The 23,204-nt window shown below is 41.1% G+C and overlaps 1 protein-coding gene and 1 long non-coding RNA gene across 2 annotated transcripts; one reads left to right on the top strand and one right to left on the bottom strand.

Annotated features, from left to right (window-relative positions):
- The first annotated feature begins 792 nt into the window (after window positions 1-792).
- On the top strand, window positions 793-18,095 carry cilp2 (cartilage intermediate layer protein 2). The gene is made up of 9 exons (XM_046050335.1): window positions 793-856; window positions 7,276-7,353; window positions 8,368-8,637; window positions 8,885-9,067; window positions 10,098-10,253; window positions 11,967-12,284; window positions 12,791-12,899; window positions 13,581-13,738; window positions 15,682-18,095. Exons 1-9 carry the CDS (start codon window positions 793-795, stop codon window positions 18,093-18,095), a joined length of 3,750 nt encoding a protein of 1,249 aa, XP_045906291.1.
- LOC123971477 lies at window positions 9,246-21,852 on the bottom strand. Its single transcript, XR_006825197.1, has 3 exons — window positions 21,813-21,852; window positions 10,068-10,214; window positions 9,246-9,351 (listed from the first exon to the last, which is right to left on the bottom strand). It is a non-coding gene; the product is annotated as an uncharacterized LOC123971477 (long non-coding RNA).
- Between the last annotated feature and the right edge of the window lie 1,352 nt (window positions 21,853-23,204).

The raw sequence follows: 23,204 nt of genomic DNA, 5'->3' as shown, positions 1-23,204 counted from the left end.
AGATAAAAAAAGAGTGAGGCAGAGAAAAACAGACGGGGGGCAAATGAAGGACATGACATTTTACAGAACACGACTAAAACGGCTTCTCTTAATTAACACAGAATAAAACAAGAGATTTTTCCAACCAGTTTCCTACATATTACATGTTAAAAGTGCAAATGAAATATAATAAGTTTTGTTATAAGAAACAAAAATAAAATAGGTTTCTCAAGCACACCAATATGCTATTCTGTACTTGCAGGCACACACCTGCTCTGTGTATAAACTACACTGGAGAAAGTTCTACAAATCAAAGAAAAATGAAAATATTGTTGCAAAAAAGTCTGAACTTATGAGATCTTGGCTAGACAAACAGGTAAACACCTTTTTATTTTTAGTAATAGCAACCTCCCCCTCCCACACACACTCCCTACCTCTCTGGTTTTCTGTGACCGTCTCTCTCTCTCTCTACCCCCACCATACCCCTCACCTTTTTTTGGAAGATGATATGGGGGACCCAGATGTTACATTTCACTGGCCAATGGTGAGCAGAGAGGGGCTGGATTGGTGTGCACTCCCAATGCCCCTTCTTTTTAAAAACGCCTGAGCTCCTGTCTCCAGCTCAGCAACTCAACTCACATGAGAGAAAGAGCAGCAGCGAGGCTCTGCTCGACCAGCGGCATCACGCACACCTGAGAAACTGAAGCAGCAACTCTCAGCTGCATCTGCAAGCTGAAGAACCAGACTTTTCCCCCTATGTCTGTAGAGGATCAGAGAAAAACAAAAATCCCCTGTAACTGAAGTTGTGGTACCATGTTGGAATTAAATAAGGTGGCACTCCTGCTGTCGTTCCTGGCTTCACTGGCTCTGGGCCAAGGTAAGTGAAGACTGAAAATTCAACTGTTATTATTTCAATTGTCCAAAACAGGAAATTCACGGGATATTACTGTAGATGCAGTTTCCAGCTAAATGAAAGACGTAGATTTTAAGATAAATTTAGTTTTGAATTGAACTATTTTTCATCTCCCTTGTCATTATTAGTAATCACATACTCTAAGAGCAGAGGGCCAGTGCATGACTACTCACACATTGCACTACAACTGACATAACTGTGGAGTTTTCTAAGTTGGCGACTTTTCCCTGAAGATGTCATTTCTGGTGAAATGTCTGGTGGTGAGCTCATGTGATAAGGGTGTGTCTGTGTGTGTTATTTTATACACCACCTCAGTAGTTCTTAATCTCTAATGTTAAGTCCCCAGCATGCTTCACAACCGGGCTAATCAACAACACGTGGTGATAGAAGAGGAGGTTAAGACGAGACGTGAACACACAGTGGAAACTCCAGTTTAATCACAGTAAAAAAGCTCTGTTGATGACTGTAAATGTGCTGCTGGTGACACAAAAGGTTCTGGTGGCACACACTTTGTATTCATAATGACAAACTGCACTACAGTAGCTGCCAATCAGAGGCCTGCTTTTGAGAAAAATGCAACGCAGCCATAGTGCTCCACTGTATTTTTATGATCTCTCAAAAAGCCAATTGAAGCATACTTTGTTAATACCAGCTGCTCAGTTGAATTCACTTTCTTTACCGTAGTGAACAGTCAGCTACATACACGTATAATGTTCTGCCTTTTCCAGATCACAAGGTTATCCCACAAAAGTCTTACTCTTATCATCCTTTGAACGCTCGCCGCTCTTTTCTGAATGACACCAGTAGCAGCGCTTTTTTCCAAAGCTGTCATTTTCTGTCCAGCTTACAGCTGCTCCCCATTAACGGGACTTGGCGTTTCATAAAAGCAAACGACACCTTAATAGTCTCCATATCTTGTTAGACTTGGAGGCCTTTAGCATTGTAAATGTCTTGCATCGGCTTTGCGCCTTTGACTGATGAGTATATCGGAGACAGTTAGGCGAGGGAAAAAGGTAAATGTATAAACGGTGATTCAGATTGACTCTCAGTGAACTGAACGCTGTGTTATAGCCGCGAGTGAATGCCGACCTTAAAACGGATTGTAAAATTTTACATTCTGTGCCACGCTCCTTTAGCAGTACATCCACATGTTGCAGTAAGGTGGGGCAGTTTTGTCCTTATTTCACCCTCAAGCGCAGTGCCAGCACTCCCTAATGATATAAACCCAGTCACCTTGGAAACAAGAAGGAATAATCACAAACCAAGTGACCCACTTTTCCACCTGCTGGGTTGGAGCTGGGCTGCATGACAGAATGGAAAAAAGGAGGGATAAAGAGCACAGGTAAAATGACTTTATTGTCCTCTTTTCCTGTCAGATTGGCCAAACTCTCAAGCCCCCCTCGATGCGTTCAGTCCACCAATAAAGAAATGACTTTATGTCTCCATCTGTCCATTTGTCTTCATCTGCTCACCTTTTGTTTCAAACGTGTCTCCCTCAGGTATTTCTTCATAAATACTTTCCCCACCTTTCTCCCATCTGTCTCTCCCTCGCTCCATCACACTCCCTCCTTCGCCTTTCTCCACCTATTTCTCACTGCCCTGCTCCATCAAACGCTCCCACCTCGCCTCGCTCTCTGTCACTCTCTCCACAGGCCTTAGAGCTTACAGGTTTTATGAGCTGTTCTCCTATTTGAAGGCGTCAGCTGTTGCTGAATGCCCACTGTAACTCAGAGGGGGACACTGTGGCATTACCACCTCTAAGTCTTGCTTTCAGCTCCAAGGATTTTTTCATCTTACTGTAATCTGTCCTGTCCAACCATACCAGAGGAGTTCCAATCTTCTCCAATTGTCAGTCAAAGCTAGTTCTTATTAAAGTCAGCTGGGCAGGCTGACCACTGTCAGCATCTGGAGCTGACAGTGATTCAAATGGATGAAAGGAAAAAGCGTAAATTCCCATTAATGAAAACCTCTAAGCCATATCACATCTTTCTTTTCTTCTGTGTACATGGTCGCGTGGATGTGCCAAGATGTTATTTATTGCAGGACTAATCAGCTGCTTTCTATTGAGCTATTTCCAGCTCTTCCTGGCTCTGTACCTGTACACAGGTGCAGAGGTTCCTGCAAGCAGAAATTCTACACTGCCCAATTGTGTTTTTAATGGTATCGGGGAGAAAATACCTGAGAATACAAAGCCTTTGCTATGCCTTTGTAAATCCTAAAATCATATGTTCATGATTTATGGTTTATGTCAGGGACATAATTGCTGATTTTAATGAGCTACAGCTGTTTGAGGAATCAGATGAGGATTTTTGCGAAGAAGGAACATCGGGGTAAAGAGAGAGATAGATGCAGAGACAAAAAGCAGACTACTCTGCAGCCACACACACCTCAGCTAGCCAAACACATAAACAGCTTCCATATGACAAACAGATCACATACACAGGCCCCCCCCCACACACACCTACTCACATCACTGAATTCATATACCTCTATATACCTCTAATTCAAACAAGACTAGACTTCTTCGACAAAGACACTACAACCTCGTTCTCTTAGTGAGCTTAACTTTGTCCAATAGGTTACATAACGTGGGAGGTTCACGTCTTCTCCTTCTTGTAAGGATCTGGAATATTATTATTAACAGGATCCAGACCTTCTATTTAAGCCCTGTTTCTCTGCCAACATACATCTGGCACAACCACACCTCTCTAATCCGACTGAAACCATTCTGGGTGCAACATCATAAAGTCCTGCATTTTCCCCACTCTCGGACTCTTCAGCAGCTTTTTTATTAGATCCTGGCGAAGGCAGAAAGCTCCCACTCAGAGAGTGAAGCAGAGAGAGGCGGTCCTTTTCAAAGCCACTGGTGATTATTAATAGAGGATTTGCCTTTGTGTAGCCTGGCTGCAAGTACACCGGCTGTATTTCAGAACAAACCCCTGTGACGTAAATCATTAAATCCAAAGATAGTCCTCTAAAATAGGAATTGCAGTTGTCACAGCAGAGTCAGAGAGGGGAAGATGACAATGGCTGCAGCGTGAGATAAAAAATAATCCAGTAGCTATGTTTCAGACATGTTTCCGACATAGTCTGGCATTCAGGTGCTTGGCATACGGCTATATGTGGAACTGAGATGCAAAGCAACCCACAGATGCAGGTCTCCTCTAATATACTGGTCACACTATAACGTATCTTGTTACCTTGTTGAGGGTTTACAAGGGTTACGCCGAGGCTGGCTGAGGTTTATAATAACTGTCACATGGCAGGGCTCATGTCAAAGGAGAAACTGCAAGATACATCATTACTACACCATTAATTTAACGGAACACAAAACCTAGCACACAAAGGCGAGACCATCCTGCTGCGAAACAGCATCAGTCGTGTTAGCAAGTGTCCCAAAACATCTGTTTATGTTCAAGTGACAAAGCCCTCTAGTGGCTGTAGTAATTGTGACAGAAGAAGACGAGGAAATCTTGTGACATGTTATACAAAGTCTCCAGAGGGAGGAGGTCAGGTTGGAAGGATGGATCAACAAACTTCAACACAGGAAGTCATTGTTTCCAACCAACATTCAACCTTCTTTTTACCGTGATTGTTCCATAACCATAACCATGTGTTATTGTAACCATGACGACAAAGGTCCCCTAACCTTTACAAGTCTTCCAAATGAAAGAAAACATACTTTGTTTGTCCATGCCCTCTAGAACGACACATTGAAACATTTTGTAATCTGACACCCCTGTCGGCAAGACAACATCATATCTTTGTTCTCTCAAAAACTGTCAGTCACTGGTGCACAATAAATACATTTTGTGACGTGACGATGCCAAGTATTTATTTTAATGAATTCAAAAATCAAACAAAATAAGACCCACACAGAGCACATGATCAAGGACAAACAAAAAAAATTTTTTTAGCACTAAAGAGGAAATCATAACTTCTAACCTTGCTCCCTCTGGCTTGAAAGATGTGTGTTACTTGCTTCTTGATGAAGGCAATTCCCTCACATACCAGCCGTATGAAGCAGTGCCCCAATTAAATCATAAAGTGTTAACATGACTCTCAAAAGCACAATAAGCTCTGCCATGGAAACCGGGCCAGTTCATACCTGCCATAACTGAGGTCGCCACACTATCATTTGGCTTCCTGCTGCTGAAGCTAATCTGTGTTTCTTCTTTTAACTTTCTAAAACCATTAGTCACCTCATAAAACTCCAAGAAATGTTTGCTATTTTGTTTTCATTATCAAACATCTTGAAATGATAATCAGGAGCCAAATGGTTCTACTGTGAATTTCCTTTGTTTTGGTGAGAGCCAGGAAGAAATGTTACGTAACAAGAGCAGGAAACCTGCTTTATAATTTGTTGGAAATAAATGGATGCACTTCAGAGTGGGGAGGGTAATTAATTATCCACAAGTTTGGATGTCACTGTTAATAAAGGGGAATGAAAGGGTTGTTTGTGACCCCTCAACATATACTTTCCCAAGAAAATGTTTTAAAAGTTCTCGGATTGAACCTTAGTGTACGCTAACCAAAACACTAACAGTGATATTCTGCCCAGTGGAAGAAACACAGTCTTTTAAATGCTTTTAAAATGTAATCAGGACAGACAATGAATTCAGGAGAAAAAGGAGAAAGGTGGAAAAACTATTTGATTTACTAAACTAAACCTGTGAGCGCAGCCACATCTGCCCTGCAGATCAGTGTGAAAGCATTTGCTTCTGTTTATCCAGCAGTTCCAATGTTCAGAGAGACAAAGCCATATGGAAACCTATCAATGGTTTCTAAAGCCAGGGGGCATAAAAAATACACCAACCCTCCACATCAGCTGACTGTCTATGTTACCCTAAAACTTATGTAATACATTTCTGGACAGATGATCTTTGTTCTGTTGAGCTAATATCCGTCTTTGCTAAATGTATCAAAAAACGTTAAGGGTTGAAAAGAAATGTTCTGGCATGGCAATAAAGACTTGAAGTGAGCCGTAAAACCAGTGGGGACTGGGATCGATACTGGCCTCTGTGCTGGGAGGCTTTGCCCGTAAACTCAGCAGTGTCTCTCCCAAAGTGCTAAGTATTTGCACATATTGCACACCCACACAGATTGTATAATTTCTTAAGCTACTTTTTGTTTCTGTCACGCACTGTGACATTTATGTTTTTTTCCGCACAGCTGAAATGTCAAGCAAACAACTGACGTTTTTGCAAACATAAAGAATTAGTTCTGTAGGAAAATGAGGCATTACACTTCAAAGCAGAGTGGAAAACGTGCCATGGTGCATGTTTAATAAATCAAAGAGCCAAATGTACAATGAATGCCAAGTTGAATATCTTTCTCTTTCTAATAAGGCAACATTTGGTTTCATCCTATCCTCACTGTTGTGCTGTTGTGAGTGTGAGCACATTTGTGAAAAATGATGATGATGTAAGAATGACTCAGTGATGCAGGCTGTATGTGTCTGCATGCTATATGTTTGCATTATAATCATATATCATTAAGTTAAACAAAAAATGCTGCTTAAAAGTTGTGTGTTTGTGTGTGTGTGCGAGGTGATGAAGCAGGTTAAAGTGACGTTTTCTGGCTCGGCCACCGGTTAACAGATGACTCCGAACGCACTGATTTGTCACAGCTAGAGCTTGATTAGCATCCTCGACAGGATCGAGAGGAGTAAGGAGGACTGGAGGAGGACAAGCAGAGGAGGGGTGGGGCAACAAGCTGACAAATGAAAAGATGTATGACAAAAGAGCATGGGGGAGATGATGGATGGACAGGATGCTCCACAGTTTGGATGTCGACGAAGCAGGAGGAGCAGCAGTGACAAACATCTACAGAAAAGAGGAGGAGAGGGCAAGTAGAAAGACAAGCAGATGGAAGTACAGAAATTAGACAGACAAAAGCTTTGTAGTAGGCCCAGAGGCCTAGTCATTGTTTCAGCACATAAAAAGGACAGAAGGCCTGTGGCTCGAATGAGTGAAGTGGCAGAGGGAAGGTGTGCAATCAGAAGAGCGTGCCCAGACTGCATCACACATCAATGTGTGTGTGAGAGTGTGTGTGCACATGACTGTGTGGATGTGCACACAAATATTGGAATAATTTGCTGTGAAACATAATGCACTGTACAGCAGAGCTACATGTTTTCTAAAGTACATGTTTTCGTGACTTGATGGACTTTATTTTGCTGCATGTGCTTTTGTTTTCAGTTTTGGTGCTAACAAGAACCTCACTCACATACACACCGGACATATGTATTATTAGCATCATGTTGAACCAACCAAACCAAAAACTTCTGAGGGAAATGCATAAATATAAGTATATAAGCTGTTGCACTGAATAGTCTATGACCTTGTTGCTTTATATCCAGATGTTTTTCTCGCTGTTTGCAGGATCTGTGAGGACCAGGAGTCTGTCAGACCGAAGCAGGAGAGTGGCCCTCAACACGTTCACTGACGCACAGACAACAGGTACTGAATCCATCTGCAGTGATATTCACGGCTGATTGTATGGCAGGGGTTTTGAAGCTGTGAGTTGAAGGGGAGGCGCTAAGGGAGAGACGTGAGGCGAAGATACACTGTGTCAGATGAAAGGGACTGGTGTATGCTGGTGTTCTAAAAACAACAATAGAAAACACATAACTGCAGATCTAGTGTCAAATGGTTATACTATCACACTTACTTGGTGATATATTATTTGTGTTACTGACACATAGCTGAAATGTGTGTGGTTGTTGTTGGTATTTTTTTTTTTTTTTAGCATAGTAAGTTCTGAATTCTGTCTGGCAGCATCTTGTGTGCTTTGATAGGACAACCACAGACAACGGAAATTAGAATTAAGTGTCTTGTCAACTTGAAAAGCTGAGGTTTGGATGACTTAACATCCATCTTTTAACTAAGCAAAAGAGCTCCAGTATTAGTCTGTATCAAGGGTGTTGCAACACAGATGCCTCTTATCAACTCAGTACACCCCGCAGCCAACCAAAGACCGACCAAACCATTATTTACTATAGCAGTGCTTTACTTTGGGAACGAAATAAATCATCAGTTTGTTGCTAATTCATTCTTTTGTTTTTAATCCATCATATTTCTCCTGAGGAAATGCTCAGGTTTCAGAACATGCAGCAGACTAAAAAACTAGACAATATGCCTCATCAGCCAAGCCAGGGGGCTTGGAAAGAGCCTGGACAATGCAAAGCTCCCTGGGGGGTATGAAGTCAGTTTCAAATGGCAGTAGCAGACCTCTAAAAATTATTAACCCCTCCCTGCAGATTTCCTCTTGCTTTTTCTTGGTTCTGACCCATGTCTCCCCTCCACGTAAAATCAGCTCCAACCCCCCCCACCCCCCCCCCCCCCCCCCCCCCCCCCCCCCCACCCTTATTTCTGGATCATGAGCTGAATTGTTTTCTTTCTTTCTGACTTTATTTTTCCAGTCTAACCCTCTATTCTTTTGGTTTTCTTACACTCCCCTCCATGTGCCTCCAGGCGTGACAGAGTGGACTTCTTGGTTCAATATTGACCATCCTGGAGGGAATGGAGACTATGAGCGCCTGGAAGCAATCCGTTTCTATTACAGGGAAAGAGTTTGTGCACGGCCCATGGCCATAGAGGCTCGCACTACAGACTGGGTGGCAGCGGCAGACACCGGAGAAGTTGTCCACTCCAGTCTGGAGAAGGGTTTCTGGTGCATCAACAAGGAACAGCCCCAAGGCCGCATCTGCTCCAACTACCATGTCCGCTTTCAGTGTCCTCCAGGTAGCTCAGGGCAGTACAAGCTGTCACTTCACAGATATGAACATTCACCCAAACACAGAAATGAATACACATTTTCACATGCATGCATGTGAGCACTGCTTTGGGGAGGAATTATCCATGCTCTTACTCCTGTCTGCCATGTTAAATAAAGTGTTATTTCCTGTTCCTGATTCAGCTTGCCAACAGCAGCACGTAATGCCAGCTTTGCTCAGGATGTCACACTCTGTTCTTCAATGTGTGTGTTCAGTGCAGAGCTACTGGACTGACTGGAGTGAGTGGGGTCCCTGTTCCACCACGGCTTGTGATGACGTAGGCATCCAGGTCCGCCAGAGGAAATGTGTGAATACCCAGCCACTGCCTCTCCTGTTGGTGCCAGCGTGTCAGGGGCACCATTCAGAAAGGAGGGAGTGTTCCACCCCTCCATGTACAGGTGAGAATCACAAGATTTACCAGCACCTAACATGTGCTAGTACCTTAACTTAAAATAACAACCAGTTAGGTGCAATGGTGGGTAAGGTAGTCATCCTTCAAACAAAGGGCATGGTTCAAGGTCCCATGTGAGCAAGCATCTTTGCTGCTGGAGCAAATCTTCAGAGTTAACTGACTGTACTGAACCATCATTGTCACTGCTGTAATCAGTAGCTTTCAGCAGTGGAGCTCCTCAGCACCGTTGTCAGCTCAGCTGTGATACACAGTATGTTCCTTGTTTAAAGCCTATTAAAACACCACAAAACCAACAGATACATGTCACAGAAACAAAAGCGATAACTCTGGTGCAAATAGTATGCCTACTTGTGTGAAATACAGAGATGAATTTACTATAGCTGAGATTGTTCTATGACAATTTGTCTATTTGACAAAAGAGCTTTTAAACCTGTATTTTTTAAACCTGAGCCCTATTTTCACATATTTTGGGGTCGAAAAGACTTTTTGGAAGTAAATGGCTTCAGTCAGCAGCTATGAAGTGGCTGCACTGGCTGCAATATATTCCTTTGGGGCAATTGTTGACAAGACCTTATTTCTGTTACTCCAACACAACAAACTCCTATCTCCAACTCTGACAGCAACAACTCGCCTCTCACAAGATTACAGAGCGAGAACTGCCCTTGAGCAAGACTTCTCCAGGAGTCACTCGTAGGGATCCTTTAAATGACGTTGTCAGACACCTGATATAACTGTCTGAGTCTGTCGGGGGCAAAAAGAAGCACTTTTTGGGGACATCATTTGCCCCAAAAGAATATGCTGCAGCCGCTACTGCATAGATTCCAAAAACTATTTGTACCTACTAGTCATTTTGATCCCAAAATATGTGAAAATAGGGCCCAGGTTTAAAAATACTGAAATGATCCTTTAACAATCTATCTCTAACTAACTCTATATAAATTTTGAATGACCAATTTAACAGAAAATATTTAAATTATATCACTCACATAATTCCTTCTGTCTTTCTGTGTGATCAGCCAAGTGGAGTCAATGGGGTCGGTGGGGGACTTGTTCGGTGACCTGTGGTGGAGGTCGCAGGATTAGGAGGAGGACCTGTGTGAGGACCTCTGTGACAGTTCAGTGTACTGGACGGCCTGTTGAAATACAGAAGTGTGGGAAAAGTTCATGCCCAGGTATGCTGAGTCTATGTTGCAAAAGTCATAATGTCTTTCTTTAAAGGTTAAGTGTGTAAGTTTTAGTGACATCTAGTGGTGAGGGTAACAAATTGCAACAAATTACAACAAACTCCTCACTAACCCCCACCCCCCTTTCCAAGCGCGTAGGATAGCTACAGTGGCCAACACAGGACAAAAGTTGTCGTAGTCTGAGACAGCAGAGAGTAGCCAGTTAAGAAATTAGGTTTCTTTAGATAAATATATTAAGAAATTATATTTACTTAATTATTCAGTAAAATAATATGTTATTGCAAATATTATTACTTTTCTTGTTACTTCAACAACAATATTTTAGGTGTTACATGATGTCGCATACTCCTGTAATAGATTATTTTACAGTAAACATACATTTTGTTACATCTTGGGAGGGTTGGCTCAGCTGGACTAAGATTAGTTTACAAAGGCATTGTCAGGTGAGGATCATGGCTCCTCTCCACTTTGTTCAATAAGATAGGCAATCAGCAAATCTTACCAAAAAATGTATTTTTTCAAAATACAACAAAAACACAAAGTATATACTAATAGAAAAAAAAAAAAAAGAAACTATCCATAATTTTAGCTTGTGGTAAAACGTTTTTAATGGGCATTTACCCTGTGATTGATCAAATTACATTTTTGTGTGCACAGAAGCTAAGCATTGCCTACAAACAAATACGTTTTGTTTTTTTGTTGCAAATTCTGAAAGTAAGCATTATTGTCCACTTGATAGGCACACTGTCTAATTATCGTAACATTGTTAGTAGTAAAAATAAATACAGTTTTTCTACCAGGGGAGTAAAATGTGAGCCTCCATGCTGTACAGTTTTATTGCCAATTGATTGAATGATTGTCTTGCAAACATAACTGACACATTTCTGTCCATGTAGCAAAGCCAAAACACAGCGCTGGAGAATAACGTTACATGAAATTACAATCCAACTACATATTTTACACCACTGACAAGAGAAACATGTTACTTCTCTCTGTGATTATGCCCATCTTAGCTAAAGATTTCAAACAACAGTTTTCATTTCGACTAACTTAATTGCCTGTCCAGCAGAAAACAGGCAAATTCAGCGCCGCTTTGAAAACATCTGGATTACATCAGAGCCTTCTATCAGGGAAAATCCACAATGATCATATCCTTTTTTTCTGCAGTCATTTGTCCACACCTGTCCCAACTTCGTCTGGCTTCATCATGTTTTCATTTCTTTGACGACAAAAATTCACGCTCCGCTCGTGCTAAATGTGGTCCTCCATTTGTCCAAATTTCACTTCACTTCTTACTTCTAATATATCAGTATATTATTATTATTATTTTCTTCTTCTTCTTCTTCTTTGTATTCATTTAACTTAGTGACAAGCTTCTCCACTGCTGGAATAATACATGAAGAAGAAGAAAAACGTAGTGACGAAACACACTCTGTAGAGTAGTTTGTCCATTTTTGGCTACTGTAGAAACATGGCGGCGCAACATGGCGACCTCCATTCTATCTACATATGTAGATAGAAATGGCTCATTCTAAGGTAATAGAAACATTAATGGTTCATTATGTAAGGTCTTTATACACTGAAAACATAGGATCTTACTGTATATTGCATTTCTGTCAATAGATCATCTGAAATATTACATACTGAAACTTTAAATTGGTGTCTTTATTAGTATGTGCTCGTGTCTCTTTCTCCAAACAGCCAAATGCCAGCGCGTGTGCACCGAGGGTCATCCCAGTGAGGACTGCAGCCGCTGTGTGTGTGACAGCCACGTGCTGCATGGAGAAGTCCACACTGTGACTGGTGTGCCGGTGGCAGGAGCCTGGATGGCACTAGCCAGCCAACCTAAGATGATTCGTGCCCGTACAGATGCCAAAGGTCAGTTCAGGCTCATAGGAGTCTGCTCCTCCAGCTCGACCTTGATCTCCATCAGGAAGGAGAAATTCACCCCAATCAATGTCTCCACCTCCAGTAACACCACAGGGTTATCTTGGGTACGCGCTGTCCTCAAATCAGCCGGTGAGTGCTAATACAAAAAGTTCTTAATAAAAAAGTTCAAGCATTCAAGTGTTTGTTGCTTTCAATCCAACCAAACACAAAGCAAGTTCATGGTATAATTTAGTATTAATTGAACATATCATTGGTTATTAAAATAGCTAGTTTCATAAGTAAGAGTTTCCTGATTCTCATTATAATCATTCCACAGAGGCAGTAAATCCTCCAATCATATTCTCAGCTTTAAAAAAAATGGAAATTGACAAAACTACAACATAAACAGTTTGACCTATTGTAAGACTAAACATCGACTGGAAAAGTTACTTGGTTGCATGGAAACCAAATAAAAATAGGGCTATGCTGCTTTTGAAAGAGTAATTCCCTCAACAATAATTTTTCATAAGCACAGAGACCAATGCGATAATAAAGTGTAATGTTTGACTGAGTTTTATGAGCTCTCAAAGCTCTGAGCACCATTTACAACAGTCAGAGTAAGGTCTTGAGGGTTTGCTCCTTTCTGCTTTCCACAGAAAAGCCATACATTGTGAAGCACCCGGAGGACAAAGTGCGTTATGAAGGAGGACGGGTGCTGTTTTGCTGCAAGGCAACAGGATCACCAGCACCTGACAAATACTACTGGTGAGACGACTACCAGGGCGGGAACATTACAACACACAGAAACAGCTCGCATCAGAGTTATTACTTTCACATATTAGGAAAATTATATTTGGAGGTCCCTAAATGTTAAATTTCCCTTGTACCAAGATACATACTTATTTTTATTATTAAAGCAGCATTAATCACTTACTTTTCACACTATTTTGGTTTCCAACTGGTCCTGAGAAAATATCTGTCTCTTTAGCTGCTAATTACTCCACTTTATAAACCAGTTAGTAGCTTACTTCCCTCTAGTGTTTGGTGCCGGGCAGGTAGTATACAGTGGGTTTATTAGAACTTTATTTGCTGAAAACATCTGCCTGCTGCGGCTGAAAAACAACGCTGATGAGAGTGGTGAGACTGAGACAAAACTGTATAGTTGCGGCCTGGAAAACCAAATCAATGTTCTGATGATGCTAAAGCACTCTGTACAACTTCTTCTCAGTGGGTTCATCACTACACGCAACCCCTTTCACATTACACAGTGCTGCTTCAAAAATCAAAACTAAATTTTTAGAAGAAAGCACATATTTATAAATAGTATACTATTTTTTTTACTTTTCATTATACATTTTAATAAATTGTATATTGCTACCAACATTTAAAATATTCATTTAAAAAATAATTATATTTAATATATTATCTCTGTAACTATTTTTAAAGGTACCACAATGGGACTCTGCTGGACAGGAAGGTGTACAAGTATGAAGAGGACCTTATACTGCAGAACCTGAAACCGAAGCAGTCAGGACAGTACTATTGCAAAACCAGCAGCCCAGCAGGCAGCATCAAGTCCTCTCCAGCCTTACTCACTGTGATTGGTATGTGTAATCTCTTACTGAAAGCCACTATATATCAACATCAGTGTAAGATGTTTTCACATTCGCATAAACCCAGTCACATAAATAAAGATGCGGTTTGTATGACATTTATCTGCTGGTGCGACAGCAGCTTTGACGATACTAATGCTGTTCTCACCATCAAAAAGAAACAAAAACTCCCTTCTAGTTGATGACACAGTCATGTAAACTGTAATTCATCATCATCAGTCTGGAGAAAAAATAATTTACTATGATGATAGCAAGAGGCACACAGGGATTATAGCCCTGGATGGCTGCTATCCCAGTGCATTTGACAATGACGTATTTAGTTCTACACAGGTTTAAGAAAAACCACTGACAAAAAGCAAACAACCGCAATTCGGTTGACTGTATAAATAGCAGCTGCCTCAGAGATTGAACACACACTTTAAGAGGAATGTCAGTGCTAAGCTCCAACCAAGTCATCCATGAACCATGTCCATGCATTAACAGGATTCAAACAAAACCGCACTGTCCTATAACTGAAGGAGAGAGAAAAGTTAGACTATCTGTCATTGGAAAAAACTAATACATGAAAAGAAAATAGGAAAATAAAAATATCAGGGCTCGCACAATCTGGCTGCACTTGGAGCAGTATGTTTTTATTATGTTTACATTGGTTGAAGTTACGGTTTTTCAAAACTGGGATCCTTCATTGTGCGAGATGGCTCTGGACACTGTAAAACCTCAAACCCAATTCCTCCAGAACACCCAGTGTTGAAGTGAAATCCAACACTGTCAATAAATCCTGTCTCTTTTGTCTCTCAGACTCAACTATGTTTTCACATCCACATGGAAGAACTACACATTGCTTATATCCTTCAGGTGCTTGTTAGCTAAAACACAGATTAATGAACAGGGTTCAGGGTTTTCATGGAAGAGTGCAATAGCAGTCTGTCTCAGGCCACAGACAAATCCCCGCACTCCAAAAATAATTATGACACGAGAGACTCCTTCATCTCCTTCACCTCGACACAGTTTCTTCTCACATTTTACATTATGCAGAAGTTTAATTTAATTTCCAATTAAATGCATTCACCACAGGTCATACAAGTGACTAGAAGTAACTTAATTTATTATCAAAGGAAACTCAAAGCCCTCTTGGTAAAGCCATCAGCAGGACAGTAATGATATTTCTTATGCATCGCAGTTCTCCATGTCTCCATGTGTCTGCAATTTTCGACTTACTTGGGAGATGGGAGCTTAACAAGGACGCTTGACTTGACTATAAGCTCAACCATGATATCATGCACATTAACTATTCTGCCAATGTCTGGGTGAACAATAATTCTTTCTTTCCAACTCCCATCTGGATGGTTGGTAAATAAATGTTCTCTTCAATTCAATGTCTAATTACCCTTTCGTGCACATTTCATCGTCCAACTTGGCCACTCACATGTACTTTCAGACCATGAAAACATTGTGTGTGTGTGTGTGTGTGTATGAGCATAAATACGTACATTCTGTGTGTTTGTGTGCATCTATGTGTGAAAAAGGAAAGCAGTAATAATATATCTGAATACTTCACTTGCAAGTTCAAATTTATTCTCCATACACTTTGTCCTATTCCATTCATGCACTGATATACAATTACGCAGTACCTGACGTTTTTAAAATTAAAATCTAAAAGATCTGACAGACTTTCACGAGCAGGTAGGGTATTTTAGAGAAAGTAGAACTCCAACAGTAACGTTTTCAACATGGCAAGTCTGTGTTCATTTTAAAAACCAAAGCAGTGTCAAAATAACACTTCACAGCAGTCATTTTTGTACTTAATATTTTATGCACTATTTTTTGCACTGAGAAAAAGCCTTTCATGTGTCATGTACATAAGGTACCTTAATGTATCTTTTAAATGTGTCATATCACCACTAGTTTAATGTAATGTGTCATCTAATTCACAGCAAAAGGAACACCAGCATGCAATTCCACCCCTGAGGCGCACCTCATCAGACTGCCGATGGACTGTGTTCAACCCGGGACTGACTCCAAGTACTACAATGCTGGCCGCTGCACTCAAAATAAATGTGCTGGCTCCCTAGACTTTGATATGCGCTGCAGAGATGGAGCTGGGTTCTGCTGTGGTGTCCAAAATATGGAAAGTCGAATCATTGACTGTGGGACCTACAGTCTCCCTATCCGGGCTGTGACGCAGTGCAGCTGTCAGAGGTGTGTGCAGCCTACTGTGCTGGTTCGTGGCAGAGTGGTCACAGCTGACAATAATGAGCCTCTGCGTTTTGGGCACATCTACATTGGGAAAGAGAGAGTGGGCACCACTGGATACCAAGGAAGTTTCACATTACAAATTGCTCCTGATACACAGAGATTGGTGGTAAATTTTGTTGACCCCACTCAGAAGTTTCTTGACACTCCAAAGGTGTTCATCTTTGATAAGAAAAGTGGCTCCATCTACCATGATGTGAAGGTGATGAGAAAGCAGACACCAATCGATATCAATGCAGGAGAGACCAATTCTATTAACCTAGGGGAGATTAAAGGGGAAGATCCCATTGGTCAGTTGGTTATTCCTCCCAACTCTTTCCACAAGGACAATGGAGAAATCTACGAGGGAACTGTGAAAGCCAGCGTCACATTTATTGACCCAAGAAATATCACCATGGCGGCTGCAACCCCAGGTGATCTCAACTTTGTAGACGATGAGGGTGACATGCTCCCTTTGAGGACCTATGGCATGTTCTCTGTGGACTTCAGAGATGAGACGAACAAGGAGGTACTTGGAGCTGGAGCTGTTCAAGTCCTTCTTGACACACAGCATGTCAAAATGCAAGAGCACATTCCCAAAATGAAACTGTGGTCTTTAAACCCAGACACAGGAGTTTGGGAAGAGGAGAGTGACTTCTCCTACACCACAACTACTGGTGGTCATGGGCGGAGCAAACGAGAGGAGCGCACATTCCTCATAGGCAACATGGAGATTAGAGAACGTAGGCTCTTCAATTTAGACGTGCCTGAAAACAGACGCTGCTACGTCAAGGTCCGTGCCTACATGAGTGACAAGTTCCTACCTAGTGAACAGCTGGAGGGTGTTGTGATCAGCTTGATAAACTTGGAACCCAAACCTGGTTATTCCTCTAATCCTAGGGCATGGGGGCGCTTTGACAGTGTCATAACTGGACCCAACGGAGCTTGTTTACCAGCTTTCTGTGATGCCCAAAGGCCTGATGCTTACACAGCTTATGTCACAGCAATGATGGGTGGGGAAGAACTGGAGGCAGCTCCCTCCACCCCCAAAATGAATCCAAATATTATTGGAGTGTCTCAGCCATATCTAGATAAAATAGACTACCAGCGCTCAGACCATGAGGATCCAGCTCTGAAGAAAACAGCCTTCAGAATCAACTTGGCAAAGCCTAACCAAAATAATCTTGATGAGACCAATGGGCCGATATATCCGTATCAAAGTTTAATAGGTTGTGAAAATGCCCCTATCGATGCAAATCATTTTAGATTCTTCAGAGTAGAAAAAGACAAGTATGAATACAATGTTGTTCCCTTTGAGGAAAACGATTTGACCACCTGGACAGGAGACTACCTCTCCTGGTGGCCTAATCCCCAGGAGTTCAGAGCATGCTTTATTAAGGTCAAGATCCATGGACAGAAGGAAGTGATGGTCAGGTCAAGGAATCTGGGAGGAACACACAGAGAAACAAAAGGCAAATTATATGGCATAAGAGACATTCGCAGTACCCGGGACATGCGAGCAGCCAACACCTCAGCAGCCTGTGTAGAGTTCAAATGCAGTGGCATGTTGTTTGATCAAGCCGAGGTGGACAGATCCCTCATATCAGTCCTTCCACAGGGAAACTGTCGCAGGATTGGCACCAACAGTCTTCTACAAGAGTATCTCATTAAACATCCACCAGTCGCTCAAAACAACGAGTCCTTTGCATTCACCATGCTAGCCCCTGTTGATCCTTTGGGACACAACTATGGCATCTATACAGTCACAGACCAGAATCCCAGGGTCGCCAAGGAAATTGCTATAGGGCGCTGCTTTGATGGCACCTCAGATGGTTTCTCCAGGGAGATGAAGTCAGACTCTGGAGTGGCGCTGACCTTCAGCTGTCCAGAGAGGAAAATTAACAGAGAAAGCCTGTTCCAGCGTCTACAGACCAACCCGGGACAGGCTCTGTCTCAGATGGCGAGGGACATGAGAGAGTCGGAAGGTCTGCAGGTGCAGAGATTATCCACAGAGATAGTGGCCTATCCTTCAGAGCAGCGGGGCAGGCCCCAGAGTCGCAGAGTCAGCTCTACAACCAGGAGGAGAATGTCCACACGCACAGAGAAACGCCAATAGATGTGCCAAGAAGTAGGTTAAGATCAGATCATTTGAGGCGTCTTTACATTGATAGTAATATCAGAATTATTTAGATGTTCTCTGCTTTCCATTTCTAGATCTTCGGTCAAGACCGATATGATGGCCTCAAGGCGAGGAAGTAAAAATGGCCCGTCTGTTGTTGAGTATTAACTCCCTCCTGACTATGGCAACCACAAAACGAGGCAGACAGCAATTCATCAAAATCAGTGTGATTGAAGATATTCATTAGACTTATACTTACTTGAAGGGTTTGGTATATAAATGTCTTCCTTCCCTCCTTGAAAGGCATCATTTGTCTATATGTAACGCAGTGGCTTGCATTTATTTAATTAGCTTTGGTCTAATTGTATGTATGAATAGACTAAACTGACGTTTAAGAATGTAACTTTTATAATTTGTGGCATTCCACATGTAGATGTTTTTGCTGATGTCACTCAATGCTTGAGTTGACACCAAACCTTCAAAAGCTGTAAATACTATGCCAGGCCTCAACACTTCATAATTTGCCGTTGCTTTCCACTGAACTTCTTTTCGAGATCAGAAAGAAACCAACTTGAGACCTTGTTGTCTGCCACAGACACTGAGACATTTTTCTACAATCTTGGGAACTCACTCCACCAAGGCAAGGCACACTGTGAAGAGACCTGTTGGATGCAGTGGGGTGAGGCATGCCACCAGGGAGGATGTTTTCAGTCATGCTTCTTAATGTTTTTCCTTAGCATGCCACATTGCCAACTGTGTCTCAGCCAAATGTCCTTCCACACTTACTTAGAACGTGTAAGACCAAGGCCTTTGCCAAGACAAGCATGGATCTCACTAGTGGCAGGCAGTCTAAAATGAGATTAGTTGACTGTGAGGTGTGCCATAATTTCTTTTTGTCCTCTGCACATTCCAAATTAGCATCACCAAACAAAACGTTACTGAAAACTTTATATTCACAAATATCTCACTTTCTCAGAAACCATTACAGAGACTCATTCAGGGTCTAAATTGACTTTGTTTTTATTGTTGGGTAATGTGATTGTCAGCTGCCTTTATATCTTGAAGTGCAATAACTATATGAAGCAAATAATTTAACAGCTATGCGTAGAATCTATTAACCTCTTCATACTTTGCTGCATGACTGACTTGAATTTACAATTTGTACAACACAGTAATCTTTTCAGCTTCAGAGAGCAACCTGGGTAGCAGAGGTTAAAACTCTACAGGGAGCCCTCTCTTCATTAACAGTACCCACTGTATAATTCTTACACATGGGAGTAATAATTAAAAAGTGACACAAAAATTAATTTACTGGCAAAGTTCTACCATTCTGACAGTATGTGTGGCAAAATAAGTCATCAATCGATTTAAAGTATCCATCTTGATATGTCTTAAGACGAATAGAAAATAGATGTAAATTCAAATGTTAAGGCTATTTTAGTTGAGGTTGATATGAGAAAGAAGCTTCACTTAGTGATAAAAGCTCCAAACTTGTTTATCTCCAAAATGGGCACTTGCAGACTCATGGGAGAAGCTCTTCAAGCTGAACTAATCCAACAGCAAATAAAAGTTGGCATGGAGAAGGCTGACAAGCAAATAAGCCTTCTGTTAATTAGAAAATAAATAGCTCACTCTCTTGAGAGCTATTAAAACAGTTTGACCCTGACTTCCACAACAGCCAAACAAGTTAATTTACAGGAAAGAAAGGATGATGTTAAATAATCAACAATATACTGGGCTCAAGAGGATCATGGTCAAGCATATTTACCATCAAAATGGTACCCTCCCCACTGTACAGTTAACTTGAAGTTTTCAGCTCGATCCATTTAAGCCTGATTACATTTTTATTGCTATTGTGCAACAGATTCATTGTTTAATGTGTGCTAAAAATGTACCAATGGGAAGTTGAATGTATCCATGAAAATCCAATATTTTAACCCTATACTTGTATTTGGACCCACATTGAACAACAATCTCTTTACATTATGCACAATGAGCGGCACACTCCAGAAAAACACTCAAAACAGAGTAATATAGGGTGACAACATGTGGTACCTTCGCCATTATTACTGAACTCTTTAATCACAGGCCTGTGGGTCTATGACTGTAAAGTTCAGATCTCCAGATGACAACAAACATCTCCCTGCAGCAGATGTAGCATCCACCCTGTAAGAAAGATGATTGAGTCCAGGTGTGGGAAGAGATAAGTCCTATAAAATGCAATGGTGTGTGAGGTTAGCTGAGGAGGCCCAACAGCTGTAGAGCAACTGGAGGAAATGTTAGACCAAAGACATCAATAGAAATTGGAGCAAGATTATCCAGTGATGGATTTAATCATTTTGGGGTACTGTTTGGTAAATGGAAAAAAGAAAGGGAAAATATTAGTGGTCTTTGGCCTTACAGTCTATCACTTACAGAATATCAGACCTCGAAAGTGGTTGCACATGGAAGAATGCAGGATTTTGGAGGAGAATGCTTTGACAGGAGAATTGGCTTATTCATGAGGAGAACTTATCAGGGGAGTTTGAAGGACAAGGTAACGATAATAGACTGAGTAAACCATTATGTAAGGCTTTGCATGGGAAAGTAAGCTGGCTTCTCCAAACAGTTGCTTTGTCTTCTGGGGAACTTCAAAGGAGATTAAAGAACCTCAGCAATGTTTGGTTTGATAACTTAAGAAAAAGTTTCCAAAGACTTTAGAATCAAATAATGGGAGTTTGAGCCTGAATCCAACAGATATAGCACATAGCAAAGGAAATGTTTATCTCACTGAATCTCAACGGGAATGGCTGTTGTAGCAACCTTTTCATTTTACAGGGATTCAATGTTAATTTCATAAATATGATTTAATGGAGATTTATGTATTTTTGTTTAACCCCTTTAGAGGAATAGTTCAACATTTCTGTCTGTTCAATATGAGGCTTGTGTTGTGGCCTGTTATCTTAGCTTAGCATAACTGGAAACAGGAAAAAAACATCTAGCCTGGGTATCCTTGAAACCCCAATGGTAGCATGGCAACTGTACGGTAAAGTGAGGACTCCAGGACATTTGTCACATAACCCCCAACCACATGTCTTTTTACACTTCCCTGTTCACATAGATAAAACAAACAAGATATTACTTATTCATTAGTGAGCTATAAAGGTGCTGGTAGGCGACCTGTACCTTTGGACAGAGCGAGGTTTGCTGTTTTCAACTGTCTTTACTAAGCTAAGCTAACTGGCTGCTAGCTGTGGCTTCATAAATGGGCTACAGTACAGACATGAGAGTGGTATTGATCTTTTCATCTAAATTTCTGCAAGACAACAAAGAAAGTACATTTCCAAAAATGCCTAACTAATCCTTTAATAAATACTCCACACTATTTTATACTGAAGAATTGAATGCTTGACAATTGGCATTTTCATCCGCTTAGACTTACTGCCTAAACTTGGCATGTTACTGTTACACTTAAAATTTGAAAGAAGAATATGTGAAGTTAACTGCTTTGGAAATACTTGACCTGATTGACCTGATTTTGCCTCTTTGTCACAGAATTTCTGTGGGTGCATGTAATGCTAACCCACACTATTTAAAGCAACATTATGTAAGATTGTTTTTTTGTGAGATTTGGTACCCCTACCATTTCTGAATGTAATTCATCTCTGTCATAAATAAGGAGAGCTGTACATGTGTATCACGTCCGACAACACAAGAAATGGCAATATTACTTACTAGCCTAACTGTGTACACAGAAGGAAAGCATCTGCATCTTGCAGCCTTTTCATAAAACTCTCTCCAACGTGCAGGAGCATCTTGCTGGGTCACTCTCCTTTTCTCTTTTTCTCTTTGTTTCCTTCATCAACGTCCTCTTTGGTCTCTTCAGCTCTGCCATTAGCTAATGATATGTCCATAGAGGCTGCTGAGCCCGTATCGCCCGACTGCAGCGCGACGCCTGCAACACCCTAGTGGCAAGCTAGCCAACAAAGCTAGACAGCAACCAATGCAGGAACTCCTATGGTAACGTTACAGATGTTCAAGAGTGTTATCTAGTAAGTTTGCTAACATCAACTTGAGATTTATAGCTGGCGGCAAAACATCTCTCCCTCTGGCTGATTTTGATTGACACAAGCAAGCTATGCTAACACAGGTAAACATTAAGCAAGGGCAACAACAAAAGACAGCAAGCCAGCTAATAAGTTATTACTTACTAGGCCAACATCAAGAAGGCCAGCTGTCCTGCATCCTTTCAACTCTTTTAGATCACGCCTGTCTGGACTTGCTCAGTCACTCTCTTTTTCTCTTCCTCACTGCTACTTCTTTGGTTTCTTCAAAGCATCTGCCATGAAATCCATACAGAGAATACCGAGCTAGCTTAATCCAAACAACTTACATTGTACATTATATACTTTACTTAATACACTTCTTGCTTCTTCTTATAGCTTGCTGAAGACTCTTGTTGGTGCCGTAAACCATTACGTGATTGTCGCGAAACGTTGTTTATGCACAGGACTCCAATGTTACATAGTGCCAATAACCAGCGCTACCCGGCAGGGAGCGGCAATGACAGATAATGCCATTCACCCTTTCACAAGTCAGTGTAACATGAAAATAATTTTGAAGCTGTTATATTAAGATACAATTACTACATAATGTTGCTTTAACTTTGTGATATTCCACTTTTGTGCAGAAAAGCACAAGACTCTCAGTGAACTCTCGGACTCTCTCTTCTGTACAGTCCAGCTGATCTTAAGGAGATCATCATTCATTCAGGAGGTCATCTTTGAACCTTTCCAACACTTTCTGGCATATATGAAGAGAGTTGTATATTTTTCAGTGTTCCAGGAAGCCACCCTGAGCTCAAGTAAAATAATTACATAAATGAACTCCTGATAATACTCTGTAAATGCATAACTATTGCATGGTGATGCCAATCTCGTTTCTCTCTGATTTAAGTTTTTATGTGTAAATTGTGTATTGTATGAAATCTACTATAATTGTAAGACCAAGAAACTGTAAATAAATGATTTTTTGTTAGTGTTTCATTAACATTATTGTGTATTTTTTTATTAAGGACACATGAAAAAACATAAACGTTCAACAATTTCATATTTCTGAAGGAAAATG

The sequence above is a fragment of the Micropterus dolomieu genome, linkage group LG05 (genome assembly GCF_021292245.1).
Source record: "Micropterus dolomieu isolate WLL.071019.BEF.003 ecotype Adirondacks linkage group LG05, ASM2129224v1, whole genome shotgun sequence".
Classification (NCBI taxonomy): Eukaryota; Metazoa; Chordata; class Actinopteri; order Centrarchiformes; family Centrarchidae; genus Micropterus; species Micropterus dolomieu.
This window is presented reverse-complemented; position numbering and strand designations above follow the sequence as displayed.